The sequence below is a fragment of the Bidens hawaiensis genome, unplaced genomic scaffold (genome assembly GCF_021521415.1).
Source record: "Bidens hawaiensis isolate Kalapana, Puna unplaced genomic scaffold, B.hawaiensis_p1.1 tig00018742_1, whole genome shotgun sequence".
NCBI lineage: Eukaryota > Viridiplantae > Streptophyta > Magnoliopsida > Asterales > Asteraceae > Bidens > Bidens hawaiensis.
In genome coordinates, this window is record NW_027492836.1 from 333,203 (window position 1) to 355,057 (window position 21,855).

Sequence of the window (21,855 nt, forward strand, 5' to 3'; positions counted from 1 at the left end):
AGTTATGTTGCCATAAAGGAGAAAATAAACAAATCTCTAGAATTTATGTGTGACATTCGTCAAATTTGAGTTTCGAGTTATATTCGTATTATAAACTTTTACTTTCTTTTTAAACCGACTCAACATTTTTAGAACTTTATTTAATTATTATATGATAATACTTTAGACCTCGATCATAAATAAAACGATGTTTGTCACATTATAGTGTCGTTAAGAAAAACATAAGGAGTTTAAAATGATTTTCGTAAACTCGTTATAAGATTTAGAAATCTTTAAACTTGTTTTAAACAATGGCTGAAACTTGGAGGGCCTTTATGTAAATAACTAAAAAAATATACATAAAATAAACCCTAACCCTAAAAATTATTGTCACACTTTCCCCCTCTCTTCTCTTAACCAGCCGCCACCCCCACCATGGCCGAATTCCGGCGACCCGATTCCGGCCACCTCGGAATTCCGACGAGCACACCGGCCAACACCATCTCCGGCCACACCCTTCTCTCCTCCTCACCGTTCTCCGGCGAAGATCCGATTTGACGGCGAGAAGCCGACACACCACCACCTCCCCACCGCACTACCACCACCTCTCTTTCCCCTCTTCGGTTTCATTTTCCGGCGAGCCTCCGACACCACAACTCCCTCACCGCCGCTGCCTCCGGCCACCATCGCTGCCGGCACCGCAGCCCTCTCCATCTCTCTATCTTTCCGGCGCTCTCTCTCTCCTCGGCTTTCCCTCTCTCTCTCCGTTCTCTCTTTCTCTCTCTCTCTCTCTCTTCGTATTTCTCTCTCTCCCTCTCTTCATATCTCTCTCTCTCCCTCTCTCTCACTCTCTTTCTTTTTGGTTCGTCTTTCCGGCACGTCTCCGGCAACCTTTCTCCAACGACCCGTGAACAACTAATAGGTAAATTAACAATTGTGGGTTTAGTTTTGAGTTTGTTTAACAAATTGTTATCTTGGTTTGGTTGGTTGGAACATTAGTTATTAAACTAGAGGTCTCGGGTTCGGGTCTCATTCTATATCGGTTTTGGTATTGTTTCTGTTTTTATACTTAATAAACTTATTATAACTATTTGTATTAACATAAATACATAAAGATTATTATTATTGTTAACAAGATAATATTTATTATTATTATTATTATTATTATTGTTAACAAGATAATATTTATTATTATGATATTATTATCTTTATTATAATGATTATAAAAAACATTATTAAAATCTAGTATTGTTAACATTATCTACTTGTTTTTGTAAACTGAAACCCATGTCGGGCCTAGTTACCATTTAACGTCGTCGTCACTCGAGTTATATCTTTTTATCACTAATTACTATTATCAAAATGTTAAGTATAGTTATTATTAATATGACACATATAATTAGTATAATAATAATTATCATTATTAAAACTTATAAATCTATTAATAACGTATTCAACAATAACGTAATAATTATTATATTTATTATTACTACTACTACTATTAGTTTTAACAACAATTCTCAATTTGTAGTATTACTATTTATTATCATCATATTTATCTTTTATATATATATATATATATATATATAACATGTTATAAAATTATTATTATCATTACTATCTTTATCATTAATAATATTATTATAAACTTTATTATCAATTCATTTTTATAAAAACGGAACTCTTGATTTAAAACCCGTCTTGTTTCTATGTAATATTGGTTTAGTTATTTAAAAGCCCCAATAAAATAACATTATTATTTTTATTTAAATTATCAATTAAGTACGGGTCCCTAATCGTTAACAAACTAACCGTAATCCGATTTACAACCGAACCTCCTCGTTCAATGTTTCCAATATAGTTTCATTATGGTTTCAAGTTCATTAATATAAATTACATTATTTATTTTAGATAAGGTGTTTATCGTTTCAAGTCGGATCTGTTCGTTTATCGTTCGAGCTTCATTTATTTATCTATTTATTTCTCAGTTCATCAATCGAGGTGAGTACTTTCATACCCCTTTTTCCATCTTTCATTTTGGGGTGACATTTCATACATATTAAACTAAATGCTTTATTTACTTGAATCTTAAACCCACAAACGTGATTGTATACTTTATCTAAATAATTGCTTGATTTGGTGTTCTATGCTTACATGCTTATTTGCTTATGTGTTTATCGCTTTTGGATGGTGAAACTATAAATCTTAGACCATTTGGCAACCCCTCATGGCAAGGTGTCGTTAACGTAATGCAATTAACGATAACTATTAAATCCTAGACTACTTGGCAACCCCTTGTAGCTAGGTGGTGCTAATGTGTTAGCAACTGTCTATAAAATCCTAAACTATTTGGCAACCCCTTATAGTTGGGTGTCGCTAACTTGTTAGCGATAACTATTTTATCCAAGTTTATAGCTATTATTTATTGTTTTGTATACTAGTTTTGTGGCTTTTTATTACTATATACTTATATGCACAAATATATGAATTGCTCACCAACCTTTGTGTTGACAAACTTTATTTTATGAAATGTTAAAGGTTTGACTTTTGTTGACTCGGGGACTTGATGAAAACATTACCAAGACTATTAGGATATTAGTAAAACGAACAACATAAATTGATACTTGTATCCGACTTGTTTGTGTGGACGAGATGTGTTGTTTATTGATTGATTTGTTGAGATAAAATGAGTTGATTAAATATTGTCACTTTAAATAGTGTCTTGTGTATTTGTCCAATCACGTTGCACCCCGACATGTTCCACCGCCTTTGGTCGGGGTGTTACATTATGTGCATGCCTAAATACCATTTTGAGGTCCAAAATTTAACAAACAGTTTGTATGTATACATCAAATATGGATCACTCATTTATAATGTGTTGGTTTGTATGAATGCTGTAAAACGAAAAATAGATAGAAATATATAAAGACAATTTTTTTCAAATGAAACATTAAACATGGTCTACTTTATTTAACTCAAACATTAAGACAGAGACATTCTAAAGAAATACATAACACATGTCACACCCCAACCTAAGACGGAAATGTCGGGGCACGAACTGATTGTTCACAGCTCTCAAGGTACTATCATGCAATAATTTGAAAATGACAATATCTGTTAAATTAAATTAAATATTCAAATAATCCGAAAAAATTTCAAATGACAAAGTACAAATCATAAAAGCAAAACACATAAATTCAAATTTAAGTCTTGATAGATTCGTGTCTTGATAAGATTCTTCTAATTTAAAGCAGCATTCAAATCTCTTCCAAACCGTGAAATCAGTTCAATCTAAAACCTGCATATGAGTGTAAAATATATTTATTTTTTCAACACTAGGTTGAGTGAGTAAAATATCAGTTAGTTCAATATCATAGAATATGAGAAAAATAAGCAATCTGTCCTTCTGAGGTATACAATCAAACCAATGAGCAAAATAATAAGTGTCGGTAAAACCATCGCCTTGCGAAGTGGACTTTGGCTACTACGACGATCGTATGATTAAACTTATATATGAATATGATGGATCTCTCTGAATGCGTTTAAATAAACAAGTAACAAATAGCAATTTAGGCAATTAACTGATAGCACACAAGGTAAACAGTTGCTAATGTGAGTACTAATAGTATATGTAAATAATGTAAATACGCATATGTCCCCAAAACATTGGAAAACAAGTAACATTAGGGGAGTGATTACTCACCTTATCAAATAAGCGAAGGTATGAATGTGAAAAGACTAATAATAACTACGCGCCATGCTCGCCGAGAATTATCAAGGACGAATCCTAAGCATGAGTGATAACGGAGAATACTATGGATTAATAAATGGACTAATAAAGATTTGAGATATGAACGGGTATTTGAGAGTTTAAATTTATATATTTAAAGTTTATTTTATAAAGATAATTTTATTAGTAATAATAAAATAAATCTTTTAACTTAAAAATATTAAAGTTGTAATAAATAATATATAAATATTTGTTTATAAACTACTTGACCAATACTCATGTAAAATAATAAGATATATTTGTATATTTGAATTATATATTTTAAACTAAAAACCTTTTTAAATCTTTAATATTAACACCTTTAACAATTTAATACTTATTACACACACACAGGTTTAAGTTTAAGAGAGAAATAATATTACTCCGAGAAATGCAAGAAATGAATATGAGCAACTAATTTTATTTTAAGTTTTAAAAACTTAAAGATAAATGAAAAATATGTAAATGCAACAAAAAATGCACATTCTCTTTTCAATTAATACAACTAATGTAACCATAATAAATTTCTCTCTAATTAATATATCTACCTAATTTAACTATAATAATTAAAAAGATAAAAACACTAATTTAGTTTTATAATTTATTTACATCATATTCATTTTATCTAACAAAAATACAATTTATTCATATAATACTAGTTCTTTATATTAAAATAATAATTCTTTCCACTCAATTTATTAACGTATATCAATACATAATTCTTTTTTCAATTGATATATCTAGAAAAAATATTGTCATAAATAATAAGAAAAATGTCATACAAGTGTGTCCATTAAATATACAACCTACACAAAATTATATAACCTACACTTGTTTTGAGCAAATACAAAAAAACATACAACTTACATATTTAATTCGGCATCAACAATTATATAAATTACACAAAGATACACATATCCTACACATGTGTAGCTTATTTGTTTTTAGTGTGTAGATTATATGTTTTCTTATTCTTAGAACAAGTGTGGGTTAGATGTTTTTGTGTATGTTGTATATTTCACATTTAATGCAAACATGTGTAAGATAGTTTTTTGTATTATTTATCACAATGTAACTACGTGTTGATTGATATTGATAAGTTGAGTTGAAAGAAATTGGTTTTAAATAGAAAGACATTTTAATGTATGAATAGATTGTATTTGTGTAGTATAAAATTTTCGTGTGTAAGTTATATGTTTTCGTGTGCTTGTGTATTTTATTGATGATGAATTTTGTGTGTATATTATTTGTTTTTTTATTCTTAGAACAAGTGTATGCTATTTATTTTGGTGTAGGTTGTATATTTTTTTTGTTGATATTTAATGCCAACACGTGTAAAATAGTTTTTTGTATTATTTATCACAATTTAACTACGTGTTAATGGATATCAATATATTGAATTTGAAGAAATTGGTTTTGGATAGAAAAAAATTTTAACCTATGAATAAATTGTAATTGTGTAGGATAAAAATTCAAGAGACAAAAAATAAGTTATAAAAATAAATGAATTCTTAATATTTTTCAATTATAGTTATTTGATTAGTTATATTAATTGAATAGATAATTATTATGATTTATTAGTTATATTAATTGAAGAGAGATAATGCATTTATAATTTCTTAATAGCTTTTAAAACCTAAAATAAAACTAGTGGCTCATATTAATTTCTCACAGTAATATCATTTTTCTCCTAAACCATCCCATATATATATATATATAACATATAGGATTTGCTACATTTAAGAAGAGTTTTTATTGCGAGAAGTTAATTGGACCAATCATAATTTTTTTTTTATTTTTGGTTTATATATAGATAGAGGTATACTAGTAAAAATGATTTGTTTTATATATGTCATATAATAATTCATGGCAAGTTAGATCTTAATTTATATTAACTTAGTTTTTATTTATTTATATTTTGTTAATATGCATATGTATGATTTGAGAATCTGATTCCGTAGGTTGAAATGGGAAAATATATTAAAATAAATTTGATGTAGGTTATGAATTATGTTCTTTATTTGTTTGTCCCATGTAACAAATAGAACATACACAAAACAAAAAAGTTACACATTAACAAAAATAATATAATAAATAAAAAATAGAACATATGAAACTCATGCGTTACACCATACACTTTATGAATGTATGTATGTACATAGGTAGATATGCATGTATGTACGTAGGCATGTTCGTACGTAATGACGTACGTACGTAGGCACATAGATATGTCCGCACGTAGGGACGTAGGTAAGTACGCACCTACGTATTTATGCGTGTGCGTATGTACATATGAATGTAGCTAGGTACACACGTACCTATGTATGTATGTGTGTATGTACGTACCTACACTTCATAGGGATACATGAGGTTTTTTACCGGTTTCGTCATTGTACTCTTGCAAATAACAAGATATTAATCATACCCTCTATTGGATGAAACTTTGTAAACCTTTTAATATAATAATACATCAAAAATACTAAATGATTTTTGAAAGAGAGATTTAACTGTGGATTTATTTGAAGATATAAATGCCTGCACGTTTTGTTTTTAATGACGGTGCACAAAATTTACTAATATGGCCTTTTGATATTAAAGTTTATTAAAATGGTGAAACTAAAATTACAAGAATGCCATTTTGAGTAATGACCATTGATTAAACAAAATCAATGGATGAGATTTACTTCTCATACTTCTCGCTGCAATATTACTTCTCGCATGAACCATCCCCTACATATATATATATAAGAGTATAATAAGAAGTAGATTTTTCCTAAGAAGTATAGAAAGTGTGTTTTCATCATTAGATATAATAAAACACACCGCACAATAAACACACTTTCTATATCCACCATCAGATCAACATATCTAACACACCAGATTACTTCTTACACATTTTAGACACACTCCACTTCTTATTTTAACCTCACTATATATATATATATATATATATATATAGGGGAGGGTTATCCTAAAAATAAGTAGTTTCATAGAAAGACTAAGAATAAATCATAGCCATTGGATCATATCAATCAATGGTTGAGATTTAAAATTACCAAAAACCATCATAGTTTCCTAGAATTACTCTTTCACCATTATAACCGACATACTTTCCTAGAATTATTCTTTCACCATAGGTTTTAGTGCAAAATGTCAAAATTCTATTGGTTCTTACCATTCCTAGGAAACAACTTCTTTTTATTTGAACACTTATATATATATATATATATATATATATATATATATATATATATATATATATATATATATATATATATATATATATATATATATATATATATATATATATATATGGGAGGGTTATCCTAAATGTAAGTAGTTTTCTAAGAAGACTAGGAATAAATCATAGCCATTATCATGTTAATCAATGGTTGAGATTAAAATTTACCAATAACCGACATAGTTTCCTATAATTACTCTTTCAACATTATAACCGACATAGTTTCCTATAATTGTTCTTTCACCATCAATTGTAATGCCAAATGTCAAAGATTTGTTGGTTCTTACCATTCTTAGGAAACTCCTTTTTTTTATTTGAACATTTATATATATATATATATATATATATATATATATATATATATGGTTTTAACAAAAGTTCGAAAAAATGACTAGTTAACATTAGGGGTATTAAAAAATATCCGAATCTGAAAACGAATCCGAATTAGTCGAAAAATCCGAATCCGAATTATCGGAAAATTCAGATATCCGAAATTTCGGATATCTGAATCTCTTATATCTGAATTTTCGGATTCAGATTCGGATAGTAATTTTGAGAATTTTCGGATATTTCAGATATCGGAAATATATATATGGTTACCTTTTAATTATTTGTTATATTTATATATAGGGATATATCACTAACCCTAAAACTAAATCCATTTAATCCGCTGGTAATATGCTAAACCATAATTCCAGATCTCTTCTTCTACATGGTCTCCATCGCCACCGACGCAACCCGCAGCCGTTACCGGCTCACCACCTAAGCCCTTAGCCCGTTGGAACCGTCACATCTCACTTTCTTAGTTCTAATTCCAACTCACATTAAATATTCGTTTTTCTCCATTAATAATCTAAATCTAATTGTTCATTTTTGCTTAATAATAAATTAATGTTGTAATCTGTGAGATGCATTTAAATATGTATTTTAAGTTCTTATCATAAACCTGGTGATTTGCTTTGGTTGCTGTATTTAATTATGTATTTTGATTTTTCTTCTTGTTTTCTTTTTCAAAAGTTTGGATATCCGTTTAAATATCCGAATAGATAACCGAAAATTCGGATATCCGAAATTTCTGATACGGATTCAGATATTAAAATCTACTATCCGAAATTTTCGGATATCCGAAACCCCGAAAATCTGATTTTGAACACCCCTTGTTAACATGTTTGTTTTTATTAAATACTAAGTAAATAGTATATCTATAATATTTATAATGTGATTGAATTAATTAAAAGAATTATTATATTAACTAAATAATTTTCTGAAAAAAATAATAATAAAAAGGTGCAAAATGGCTGGGGGTGGCTCGAACCCGAGTCCCCAGCCACTCAGAGCCTTAAACACAAATACTCAAGCCATGCGTGATTGGGTGTCAGTTGCTATAAACTTGAAACAGATTTAATATAAGCACAAGAGATTTAACCTATCTCATATGCAAACCCTAGCAAGATCAATCAGCCAAATCGTTAATTGTTTGGCCGCTTAACCTTGGGATTAATGATCCTGACATGATAACGAAAAAAAAACGCATAACAAATTGCCTTAAACGATTAAGAAACGAGGTTCAATTTGTTCAATATACAGACGACAAGAACGAGGATTAAAACTGATATAAGCAGGATGCTATAATGAAATTAATCATGAGGGTTTTGATCGTTAAGTATATAGGAACGTGCAGACCCGTCTAATTTCTTCGGGGTTGTGATATTTATGGGTTGGACTTTGATTATGGGTGTGCGATGGATCGTTTATGTACTTCACTTCCAGATTTTTGATCTTAGCGGGTTCTCTAATAAGGACACCGCCCCCCCTAAAGCCCAACATGTTGTGGCGAGTGCCTTATTTAGTGGAATTGTCAAGAGTTTAGAAGTGAAGTTTGATCCATCCCCTTGCCAAAAGGCGGTGTTTGAATGCCTTCGGGCTCCTCGGGATCAGGATTTTCTAACGGTCATCCCCATTGAAGGATTAGGCCAACGTATGTCGGGTTTGGAGTATCGGGCTATCCTTAAGTACCGGTTAATGATCCCTATGTTCCCGACGGATGAACCTTGCCCAATTTGTCGTAAGGTCTGTTTGGATTCTTTTGGTGACCATGCGGTGCATTGCAAAGAATTGCCTGGCTTTAAATACAGACATGATCTGGTTAGGGATGTTCTGTGTGATGTTCTTAAACAGGCAGAGATTTCTGCTAAAAAGGAGGCCCCCGTTAATTTTCTCACGGATCCTCTTGAAGGGAGGTCTACTTTATGACCAACTGATATTCTTGTGTTCGGGTGGGCATGGGGAAACACGCCTGTGTGGATCTTACAAGAGTGTCTCCTCTTGTTGGGCTCAGGGACCGTGGGTTTGTTGTGGGTCAGGCTGCGTTGAAGGCTGAATCAGGCAAAGTTGTTAAACACGAGAAAGCTTGTTTAGATAATCAACATGTCTTTCTACCATTTGCCTTTGATACATTTGGTTTTCTGGCTCCAGAGGCTGTGAAATTTTTGAGTAGGGTTCAGCGCGTCGTACACGGAACCTCTTCAGCTTCTAGGTCCCAAAGCTTCGTTTTTAGCAGGATTGGCTTTGCTATTCAAAAGAGGGTTGCGGCGCAGCTTGTTGCCCGTTTGCCTGCCACTTTATTGTAATCGTTTTATAGTAAATTATATAAAACTTTATTGTTTACTTAAAAAAAATTTATTAGATAAAAAAAATAATGATCTCTAGATGTATAATACCATTTATGCCAATGACAGTTTGTGTAAAGTGTCAATACGTATAAAAAAGATTATGATTTCCTAATTCACTTCGTCGGTGGAGTCGTTTATGTAAGATGGACGATATACACAAATCAATTCCATGTTTACAACAAACATTACGGCTCAAGAAAACCAAATAGGTACACGGCTTGAACTCGATCCGGGTATACGAGTTGTGGGTAAACGGGTTAATGGGTTAAAATATATTAGTATTATATATTTTGTAAATAGGTCCCTGAACTATGGATATGGATACACAATGAGGTTAAAGTATAGTTTAGGGTTAAGAATGTATATAATTGAAATTTATTTAGATATATATTAAATACATTTGATAAACAAATAATAATAAACTAATAATAACTCAATAGACGCAATATTATATTGATAAACTTTCCCGAACATAGAAATGGGTCGGGTAACGGATACAAAATATTAAATGGAAAATTCGTGTTGTTACAGTATCCCCTACTTTTGAGAATTTCGTCCCAAAATTAAAGTATATCAAAACAAAACAATTAAATTTTAAGGAAAGGAAAATGTTGAGACCTAGAATGAATTCTATGGATTGAGTGTGCGTGTGTTAGGTCTAGGTGGTTGTTTTAGTCTCAGGTGACCGTTTACCGGTAAGGAGAAGGTATTTCGTTATATTCAGTTAACATGATCCTATTACAAGAAGAGTATGTTACATATATAGGGTCCCAGAGGAATCTTTTCCCGGGACCGTTACCCTAAGCTCCAGCCTATTGTCCAGCGGTTATTTCCCTTCCCCTCTAACTTTCGCAGGGGCTCGCTTTTGTCCGCTGGGTATGTCCTCTTTGCTCCGGGACTACTGTCCTCTTTGCTCCAGGACTACGTAAGCTTCAGCTCTATCCAGTGTCAGCCCCATAGCGACTTGTCCCTTTTTGACTTCAGGCTTTGTTTTGGTGTGCACGTGATACCCTGGACTAGGCTTTGCTTCTTGGGCCTGCCTGTCCTGCTAACTCTTCTTAGGCCTCGATAGGCTAACTCCAATGTAGCCTCTTCAAGCCCCCTAGTCCATTGTCCTTGTTATTTATGGCAAGGGTAATGGACTAGATCGGTATCCATCACCTTCTTTCTTCCAGCAGCAGTTCTTGGGCCTTAGGTTCATGTTAAAAATGGGAACCCTTCTTCCTTGTGCTCTGGCCCAACACATAATCCGGCCCATTTTGATCCAAAGTATTTGAGGTGGTAAAAATTATGGTGTAGGTTGAATTTTCATGCTTTCCCACGCCGTAATTATTCACTGCCTATATGTCTTATCAACATAACTCCTCCCATACTCTTACTTTTTTACTTTCTGCTTTACACTCTTGGTGATTCACTTTCTTACCACCGTCTTATTTTTCCGGCATGTTAGTGTTTGTCATCTTTTCATTATTTCTTCTTTTCCTCAGCCATGAGTCGCGAGGGTTTATCTTCAATCACCTCTATCCTTTCCCAAGAAAAGATGCTAAAGTTATGTTCTCGGTATCGTATTCCGTTGTCGTTATCTCCGATCTTGCCTAAAACCCATGAAACAGCCCTTAATCATCCTAACCTTATTACTCTATACACCAAAAATTTGGAGTGTGCTAACATTCGTTATCCTCTTACCGAGTTCCAAATAGCGTTATTAAAATACCACAAACTAGGGTTTTCACAAGTTCATCCCTTGGGTTTTTTACGGGTAACTCACTTTGAGCTTGCTTGTCGTGCCGTGGGTGGTTTTTTACGGGTAACTCACTTTGAGCTTGCTTGTCCTCTTGGCGATCTTTGAGAGGAACCGGTTGAGAGCTACCGGCCTCCCATTGAGTCTTTGCACCTCCTTGATATTCCTAGGACTATCCATTTGAAGTAAAGCTTCTACCTTCTCCGGATTGGCTTTGACTCCTTCCTTGGTGACTAAAACTCCATGAACTTTCCCTCTTCTACCCCGAACGAACATTTGCCAGGGTTGAGTTTCATATTGGCTCCTCTGAGTGTTTGTGTTGAAGGTTTCTCTGATATCGTCGAGCATCTTGTGTTCGCTAGTGCTTTTGATGACTAGGTCGCCCACGTATATCTCCACGTTCCTTTCCTTTTGTTGGTCAAATAGCCGATCCATGAAACGTTGGTACGTGGCCCTGACTTTGCTGTATTCAGGTCTTTGAAATCAATAAACATGCGCCAACTGCTATCTGACTTTGCAATCATGACGGGTTTGATATCCACCGGGGATATTTAACTTCGCGTACTATCCCTGCTTGTAACAGCTTCGACGTTTCTTCAAGTACTACCTGGCTCTTCTAGGCCCCACGATTCTCTTCTTTTGTTTGACCGGTTCAATCCAATAGAACTCGTTTAGGCTGTGTTGTACCAAGCTTCGCGATACGCTGGTCATATCCTCGTGTTTCCATGTGAAGACATCCGCATTACGGATGAGCACCTCCTTCAACCCGGCCTTACCTCGGTCAAATAATTAGGATCCAATTCTTACAGTCTGATCTGGGTGCTCCCCATTTAGAACCCATTCCTCCACTCCTTTCTTTGGATTGGTCCCTTTTCCGATGCTGGCTATTTTCCAGGTGGATGAACGGATGGTTGCTATTCCCTGTGGGGTTAGGAACCTCATGTACCCGTGTATGGTGGAAGGTACAGCTCGCAATGCTTTCATCCCCGGTCTACCAAGGATTATGTTATACTTTGAAGGTGCTCGCACAATGGAGAAACGGAGGTGCACCGTTCTCGTCCTTTCCCCGTCTCTGAGGGTGAACAGGAGGGTTAAGGACCCTAAAGGTTCCACCACTTCTCCTGAAAATCCCATTAGTGGGCACACATCTTCCTCCAGTCGGCTCTTGATTTCTCTTTGTAGCCTCACGAAACAATGTTCATACATGACTTCCTCCAGTCCGGCCACACTCGCGGATATATTGAGGGGCATTTCTGTTGCTTCCTCCTTCCCCAAGCCGGGGAAGGTTACTTCAGCCCTCATCCATGTCGTGCTGGGGAATAGAGACACTATTCTTCCCACTTTAGCGATTCTTCCCTGGTTTCCCCCTCCTCGTCTCTCCTCCGTATCATATCCACAAAATGTTTGTCCTCGTCTTCCTCTTTAACTTTTGACGGTGATCTCCTCGTTGGGAGAGGTAATTGCCTGGATTTCAAAGCTGCCTCCCATAGCTTCTTTAGCTGCACGCAATTTTCTATGGTATGACCATGACTCTTGTGATAGTTACAATACATTAGGTGGTTAGGTTTGTACGCTTGCTTTAAAGGACTGGAGGCCTTTGGGACGTATTTGCTTTTATTAGCCACTAGAACTTCCTCCCCTCCCGGCGATAGTTTCTCACCATGTGGGGGTCTGTACCGTTTTCCCTCGGGGCGTATGTTGGTGTGGAAACGGGCCGGATGATAAGTGGTGGATGGTGTGTACCTGGAAGGATTTTCGGGCGGCCTGTAAGGCGTGAAGCGAGATTTTTCAAATGGTGCTCGCACCTTCCCGGGGCTGGCAACCCCGACACCTTTTCCTCCTAAAGATTTAGGTGTCCCTTTCTTCATTTCCCACTCTCTCAGTTTGGACCCTGTGTCTTTTCCCCTGACAAAGGCCCTCACCCGGTCCATAAGTTGGTCAAAGGTGGCTGTAAAATCTTCCCCCAGGTTTTCCGTCAGCCGGGAAAACCTTACCCCAATTATGACACCATTGATCTTCATTACTTCTACAACTCCCTTGATGTTCATAATTTCAGCTACGTATCGATCCATGAATTGCTCCACCCTTTCTTCATCCCTTCTTATATGCAGGATTTCGTTGGGATTCTTTATGGCTTTCCTCTGCTGGATAAAGTTTCTTCAGAATTCCCCCCTCAGCTCCTCGTAGATGTTTGTGCTTCTTGGTTCCAGACTATCGAACCAAACCCGTGCTCCTCCCTTCAGGGTTTAAGGGAACATCAAGCACCATACTGGCATGGACCAACCGCTGACCATTCTTGCTCCCCGGAAGGCATGGAGATGGTCTTCAGGGTCTTGTGTCCCGTCGTAGTTGTCCACTGTGGACGGGTAACGGAGCTTGGGGGTAGGGTGGCTTCAGCTATCCACCGAGTTAATTTAGACACGTCTGGCGTGTCCAAAGGCCGGTACGAAGTGTCGAGGGTATCAGATACCGATTTTTCCTTCTCTTTTCCTTTGACGGAAGACAACTCTTCTTGGGCCTCGCTAACTCTTCTTGTCCAGCTAACTCTTCTTGGGCCTCGCTAGGCTAACTCCAAGGTAGCCTCTTCAGAAAATTTTAAATATAATTTAAAACTAATCATAATACAGAACTTTGAATAGTTGAAGCAACATTACAAATGAAAATTCGATAAGGACACTATATATATGATGTACAGTGGTGTATCCACCATGTCCTTATCATCTTTACATTTGTACGGTTATCCCAACTACTTTCGATTCTATATTATGAAACACCATTGTTCGTATTATGATTTCTGTAAGGCCCCGGTCTCGGTGCCCTACTTTGGCATTGGAATTACTCGTAAACACAGTTCAAAATATCAGAGTAAATTAAAACTTATTGCGGAATATAAAACTTCAACCATATATTACATAAGCATTCAAATCTTTCCATAACAATAAACTTTTGTCATTAAACATAATATAAAAATTCATATTAAAACAACATAACATTCTTCTAAAGATGTCTGCCTCTTCAGTCCAATGCCATGTGTCTTCATTCAAACTAGATGCCTTAGCCTATTTACCTGCGTGCATACTAAAAGTCAGCTACCCTGAGTGTGTTCTAGTTAATCAAGCAACATACAATACGTTCATATACTACATATTAACCTGCTTTACTTTCTTTAGTACATACATAAGTATATACCTTCATTCTTACTTCCATATTTTCGTACTTTCATACTTTCCTATTTTATCTTACTTTACATACATACTTATACGTTTTAAAAAGCATTACGCCCTACTTCCTCGAGTATTATTAGGTCCCAGTTCCCTTTCTTCCTCGGATATTATTAGGGTCCGGTTCCCTTCTTCCTAGAGTATTATTTTAGGGCCCGGTTCTCTTATGCATTGGATATTATTAGGGCCTGGTTCCATTCTTTTCATATAACCATACCGTACATTTCTTTATATTTATTTTATAAACTTTCATACATACTCTCAATATTTCCTATAACATTCATATATCATTCATACATCATACATAAAACAATCAAATATCATACACTTATCACTTAAGGTAAGTGTATTAGCTTATCACATCAACGATGCACACCGCCCTGAAAACATAACAAGGAAATGGGGCTAGAAACTCACCTGAGCTCGTTTCCTTTCAGAGTTAATGGTAACTCCTTTCCTTAACTAGGAGTGGCTAACTGTATAACAATTACATGTATAATTAACTATCAGTACCCATAAAATATTTCTTGTTTAATATAGCCCTCAACAAATGGGGTCCGGGGACCAGCGGGATCTAGGGGTAGCAGCCCTGGCAGGGTCAAAGGAGCAGAGCCTGGCTGGGGTCGAATCAAATGAATCCCATTCTAATCGAATGAATCCTAATCGAATCGAATGGATCCCATTCTAATAGAATGGATTTCATTCTAATTGAATGGATTTCAATCTAGTCGAATGGGTTTTAATCGAATCGAATGAGACTTATTCGAATTGAATGAGACTTAATCCAGTCAAATGATGCTTAATCGAATCGAATGAGACTTAATCAAATTAAATGAGGCTTAATTGAATCGATTGAGGCTTAGTCGAGTTAAATGAGCCTTAATCGAATCGATTGAGGCTTAATCGAGTCGAATGAGACTTAATCAAATCTGGATTTGGTTCAAATCGAACCATGCAATCGAGTCATGTAGTCGAATGGATGTAATCGAATGGGGCTTTTTCCTTCTTTCTTTTCATTCCTTTATAAGAGGCGCTGCTGCTGATGCTCTTTATCATTGTTAATATTATTGTTATGATTATGCATTCATTCCTTTCATTTCATCCCAAATGCTGCAGCAGCCGCCATTCATACTGTTATTATCCTTATTATTACGATTACATATGTTATCATCCCTTATTAACGTTATTATTATTATTATTATTATTATTATTATTATTATTATCCATTATCACCTATATATTGTTTATTATCATTCTATCATCACCCTTAACCAAGATCTAGCTCTTTTATGATAAACTTCAAACCTTTATCGATTTTTAAAGCTCGGTTTAGCTAGATCAAGAAATACTAAACGAGCCAAACTTAAACGAACAAGCTTTCCGTTACAAAGTGTACCTTAGATGAATTGGTTTCATGAACACAATCAAAACTTGGCGTTTAACTTGCTCGTTGAGGTGCTCTAACACCAACAAGCTAGGGTCTTTTTCCCCGGATGGTCCAAGATAGAAGAAAGTGTGTTTGTGTGTGTATGGGGCTAGAAGATGGAAATGAGGGTTTTTGGGTTTTAGGGGGTTTAAGAGAGTTTATATACTGTTAAGCCCATGGACCTAAGGCCCATCACCATCCTTTATTCCATCTTTTATTGACCAAGCCCACGCTCTATTATTTTTATCTAACTTAACTAAATAATAACACACTATTAATTAAATGAAATTCCTTTATTTAATTTTATCAAAAGTAGGATGTTACAAAATAAAGAAAAAATTCTCAACATGTTCTTTTTATGGAGAGAATCCCAAAATGTCTTTTAACAAACTTGTCATCCACGCCGTGTTTGGTGTCCCCGCCGCCTCTTTTGCTAACCAATTATAACATGCCAGGTGGCCTAAAAAGTGGCATCCCCGACCAATTTCGAACTCAATTCCAATGTTCACGACTTGATTCCATATTTGAAGTTTGTAAAATTTGAATATAATATAATTTTATTTAGTTTTACTCATATTTAGTTTTTCTTTAATAACTTTTTAATATAAATTTTTATAAAATTTTGAATATACTCTTGAGACTTGCTTATTTTTATTTACGCGTTGTATAAATTTTACTTAAAACCAAGCCAGGTCAATTTTTATTAAACATTTCGATATATATCTTATTCGGCTCGGTTTTGAACTTAATTTATGTCGGCACGTATATAAAAACTCCTAGCGGTATATTCCGAATTTTGTAAAACTTTATATTTCAAAAGTTATATAAGAAAAACTAAAAATAAGTAATATTTAATTATAATAATATAATAAAAAAAATAATATGCCAAACATGTAGTGGCCGGAAGGCGAGTTTGAGGTCAAATAGGTCCTCAAAGACGCATTTGAGGCCAAAAGATCATAAAAGACGCGTTTGAGATCAAACTGGTTATCAAAAACCCGTTTGAGGCCAAACTTATCAATGAGGCCAAATGAGTTTGAAAATGATTTTTCAATAACATTTTCAGTTCCTCACTACAGAAAAGGCGGGTAATTTTCCTGAAAAAAAAACTCAGTTGCCGCAACAATTTAGTTTTGTGTTGAACGGTGCCCCCGAAATAATTGGTGTGAAAAAAACCCACTAGTTTTCCTTTTCATTTTCATTTGGAATATGAGCTCAATTGCAAGCCTGATATATTATTATTATTATTATTATTATTATTATTATTATTGAGGTACGTAATCATTTGATTTTTGTTTCTTGTTTGATTGGTTCATTACCATTTGCTTAATTTAATTAGTTGGGGAAATTGGTTTCTGTGTGTTTGGTTTAGTGTTTTTTTTCATCATTGAAAAAATACACGGTTAATGCTTGTTGGTTAAGCTTGTATTGCGCAAACAATATTTCTTGTTCATGTTCGGTCATTAAGGAAATGAAATTTTTTGTGAAGGGCTCGGAAACACTGTTTTCTTTAATTTGGCTAACCAAGAATGGTTCGGTACGGCTACTGAGTTTGTTTGTGTTGGTGTTTTTTTAGTTCATATTCATATGTTAATCTACATATAAATTAAGCATATAATACTCATATAAGCGGTGTGTGTGGTTCGAATTTAGTCTAAAACTGAAACTTTGGTTTTTATATTTCTGAAAACCGTCAGGTTTCTCGGTTTTCAACTTGGATTCGATTAAATTTTTTTCGGCTTGACCATTTGTGCTTGAAAATTTTGTCCGAAAATAGTTTGGCCTAAAATAAATGAATTTGGGTTTAAATAATTTTCTCTATTGATAACAAATTTATTATTATACATTGATACAAATATTTGAGTTACACATAACGCATTTATTAAATTTGTATAAATTCTTAAAATAAAAAAAAATGAAAATTTACAAATTTCGTTTGTTATTTACGGGTTATATAATAGGCAAAACTAAAATAGAACCCTAAGTTCGGTTTTAACAAAAACATAAAACCAAGCCAATGGTTTTTTGGTTTTGGGTTGGTTTTCGGTTTTATGCACAGTTGCACAATACAAACTCATATATTTTTTATAGTTAATTTTGCTTAAATCTATTTGATAAGATTAGAAAAATCATTTAAACAGTATAAAATACTTTTAATCAACAAACATAATCAAACAAACATTAACGGACATAGACAGACGTAAACGAACACCTTATTGGCCGTTCACGAACTCAACTGAACGATTCGTTCGTTTAGTTAATCAAACAAAATTTCCTTTTCATGTTTGTTCATTTATTAAATGAACAAACATAACGAACTTCCCGCCGAACACTTAACCACTTAACAAAAGTTTACCAACGTTGTGTTCATTTACAGCCTTTGTAGCACGGGAACGTGGCAGGGGTACAGGGACGGGGAACGGAAAAACTCAAAAATTCAAGATATGAGTACGGCAAAAAGAAAATATAAAAAAATAAATATATGATGTTAAAGTAAAATTTTTTATATATAAATTTATAAGGTTATGAATCAAATGTAAACTACTGAAAATATAAGGGGTTCACAAACGTATTTGACACTTTTTAATAGTTTTATGTAAAAGTTAATAAACTTGAAGGACTAAATGTAAAGAGTGAAAGAGCGGGGCTAATTGTTAAAAAAACACTAAATAACCCTAAAAATAACAAAACGGAGGTTCAGATTTTAATACGCCGCTCTCTTCCATCTTCTTCATTTTCGGCCGTCTCTTCTTCTTTCTCTTTCCAACACAATTTGAACCTCCCGCAAACGTTCAGGTACACCTTTTCTCCGTCTAACCCTAAAAATAAATAGAAATGCCCCCTAAATATTTTGGATCCGTACCCATTAACCGGAAACGTCCCTATGACGTATCCGTCACCGGGACAGGTGGTCTATGTGAACTACCATCCCAAGGCTTCCTAGTTTACAGCCCTACAGTTGTTACCACAACTGGATGTTTAGGCAGCTTCCCAAATTCATATAACTAATCAAATAGTTAGTTGTAATCTAATATTAATATTGCAATTTTCAGTCAAAGGTAAAAATGAATGGTTTACTTTAGAAACTGAAAGTGAACTTCCTTTAAATTTCAATAATGTAAATATGATAACCCATGTATCTTGAGTGTTTTGTTTGTATTATGTGCTAACTGTTGCACGAAATCAAATTGCAGCTTCTGTCAAGGTACAAGAGAGAATGGATTTTGGGCACGATACAAATAGAATAAATGTCGAAGGTGATAGATTAAGCAGCTTGCCAGATGATCTTATCCATAAAATCCTTGCTTTGAATGGCATTAAAAAAGCAATTGGAACAAGTGTGTTGTCATCTAGATGGAGGTATACGTGGACTTCAATGCCATGTCTCAGTTTCTCAAGTGAAGATTTTCATACGTATTCCAAGTTCTCCCAATTTATTAGACATGTCATATCTAAACGCAATAATCAAACAGACGTGCATTCTATCAGTGTCATTTTTCATGACACTGTTAGCCATGTGCTTGTCAAAAGAATTATCGACTTTGCAATCTCCCACAATGTCCAACAATTGAGTATTACTTGCTTGCGTAGAAAGTCTTTCGAATTCCCTCTTTCAACCTTTAGTTCTCAGTCCCTCAAACATCTCCCTTTGAGCGGATTTTTCACCTTGACCCTACCTACTTGGGAGGCGGCAACTTTAACAACAATGGATTTACATAAAGTTGCATTGCGTGATGGCGTTTTCTCTAACTGTGCAAACTTGAAGAATCTCATCTTAAAAAGTTGCATTATGATGAGCTCGGATTATTTCAATATATGTCATCCTGGATTAACTAGTCTAACACTTGAAGGTGGCGGCGGTTGTAAGGGTGTCAATGTGGTTACACCTCAACTCAAGAATCTAAGTATAACATATTCGTCAAGAATACATCTAGTTACTGCACCCAACCTTTACTCTTTGCATTATGGAGGTGGTAATTTATCTTTCGAGTTTTCTACAGACCTTCTTCATTTGGAGAAGGTGGATATATGTGCTCAATGTTCCCGTGAAGATAAGGAACATAAAATTGTCCGTCTGCTTCAACAGTTCCATAATGTCAAATTTCTTACACTCAACTTGGAATTTGTGAAGGTACATTTGTCCCTTAATGTTTTCATTCGCATCTAACATAGATTTATAATTCAAGCAGTTGAAATACTGTTGGGGTTGTGAAACCATTAAAAAAGATTTGTACAAACACATATTCAAGAAAACAGATTTTCATATCATTACTTATGACTATGAGATTGCTTTGTTGTTTGGTATATTTTTCAGTTTCTTTCATCCGTGGAACTAATCTCACATCAACCTTCTCCATTTGCCAACTTAAAGAGTTTAAAGATTTATACCCATTATGTTTCTCTGAACGAGAAAGCACGAACGAAAGTAACCATGTCTATTGAAGTCAAAAACTATTTGTTAGATGGTTCTCCAGGAGCCACCGTCACAATATGAGGTATATTCTAATTTTTCATACGTTCTTCAAGAATAGGTATTTAATGTAGGAGTTATCTATACGCTTCATGCATATTATATGACCCACGCAGGAGGCTAAGACTGTGCAAAATATTGCATTCGCACGTACGGTTTTGAGAATACTGCAGGAGCAACTATATCAATGGAAAGAAAATAGTGAAACAAACACAACTCGTTTGATGCAAGACAAGGCACCAATGGAAGCTGAGAACCAACTAGCCACGAATATGAAATGGCAATTTTGGCTAAGGATGACAGATAACAATGAGCACTTTGCTAAAGTGTATAAAGGTATAGTTTCTTACACACGGGAGACTGAAGGACTACTCACAAAGATGCCTACATCATCAAATCGATCTAAGTTGGTAGCAAGTTTTTCTAGGTTGTGTGATGACGCTGAGACTCTCATGGATGATATGGCAGATCATGTGAAGATCCAATGTGATAAGAAACCAAGACTCAACTTTAATCAACCTGCTACCGCATGACAACCGTCTTCTTGACAAATTGTAAGCTCTTGATTTTTCATTTCAATTCCACTTTTCAGCATTTGAAAAATGAGAACACTACCAACGGCGAATCTAGATCAAAATATCAGGGGTAACGTTCAAATTTTTTTTTTCCGTATTTCACTTTATGTAAATGCTTTTTTTTTTTTACCATATTTCATAAAATAACCAAAATTTTTACTTATCGTATTTCATACAAAAATTTTTTTTAACCTGATGTTGGACCGATATCATTCTTTGATTTTTCATTTAAAAAGATTAGTACTAAGATTTTTCCGTTACATCTTCCAAGTTTCATAATTTAAGAAGAAACAAAATTTAAACCATAAATCCAAAATCAACTTCAATATACACATAAACCCTAAATCTCCAATTAATCTCAGTTTAGACATAAAGCCCAAATTTCAAATTAATTCACACTTCCAATTTACATTTTCCAAAAATATAATAAACCACAACCAACCATTCAAATATTTAGTTGCCCATGAACAAATCTAAATTAACAATTTATATAAACCAATTACAGTTACAAATTCAGATAAAGTAGAATAACACCTAAATTGAACAAGTAGAAATCGAACCATAGAAGAGGGATTGAGGGCGCATCGGACGTCGGCTACTGGACTGTAGGGTGGAGGTCCAGTGACCAGTGGAGGACAGCTTGAGTTGGGAAGTGTAGGGTGGAGGCAACTGCTGAATGATGGCCTAAACCAAACTTCCAACATCACGGAACAACGAGAACAATGGTTTTATTTGATTTGGACTTTAATTTTGTTGGGCT

The 21,855-nt window shown here is 34.4% G+C and overlaps 1 protein-coding gene across 1 annotated transcript; it reads left to right on the forward strand.

The window, feature by feature from the left end:
* The first annotated feature begins 19,024 nt into the window (after positions 1 to 19,024).
* On the forward strand, positions 19,025 to 21,129 carry LOC143556782 (F-box/LRR-repeat protein At3g26922-like). The gene is made up of 2 exons (XM_077046027.1): positions 19,025 to 20,181; positions 20,365 to 21,129. Exons 1-2 carry the CDS (start codon positions 19,267 to 19,269, stop codon positions 20,542 to 20,544), a joined length of 1,095 nt encoding a protein of 364 aa, XP_076902142.1. The 5' UTR covers positions 19,025 to 19,266; the 3' UTR covers positions 20,545 to 21,129.
* Positions 21,130 to 21,855: the final 726 nt, after the last annotated feature.

Excerpts from the sequence above, each read along its gene's own strand:
- LOC143556782 (XM_077046027.1), top strand. The coding sequence starts at position 19,267 with ATGGATTTTGGGCACGATACAAATAGAATAAATGTCGAAGGTGATAGA. Across the intron at positions 20,182-20,364 it reads TCAACTTGGAATTTGTGAAG|TTTCTTTCATCCGTGGAACT; the intron begins GTACATTTGTCC and ends TATATTTTTCAG.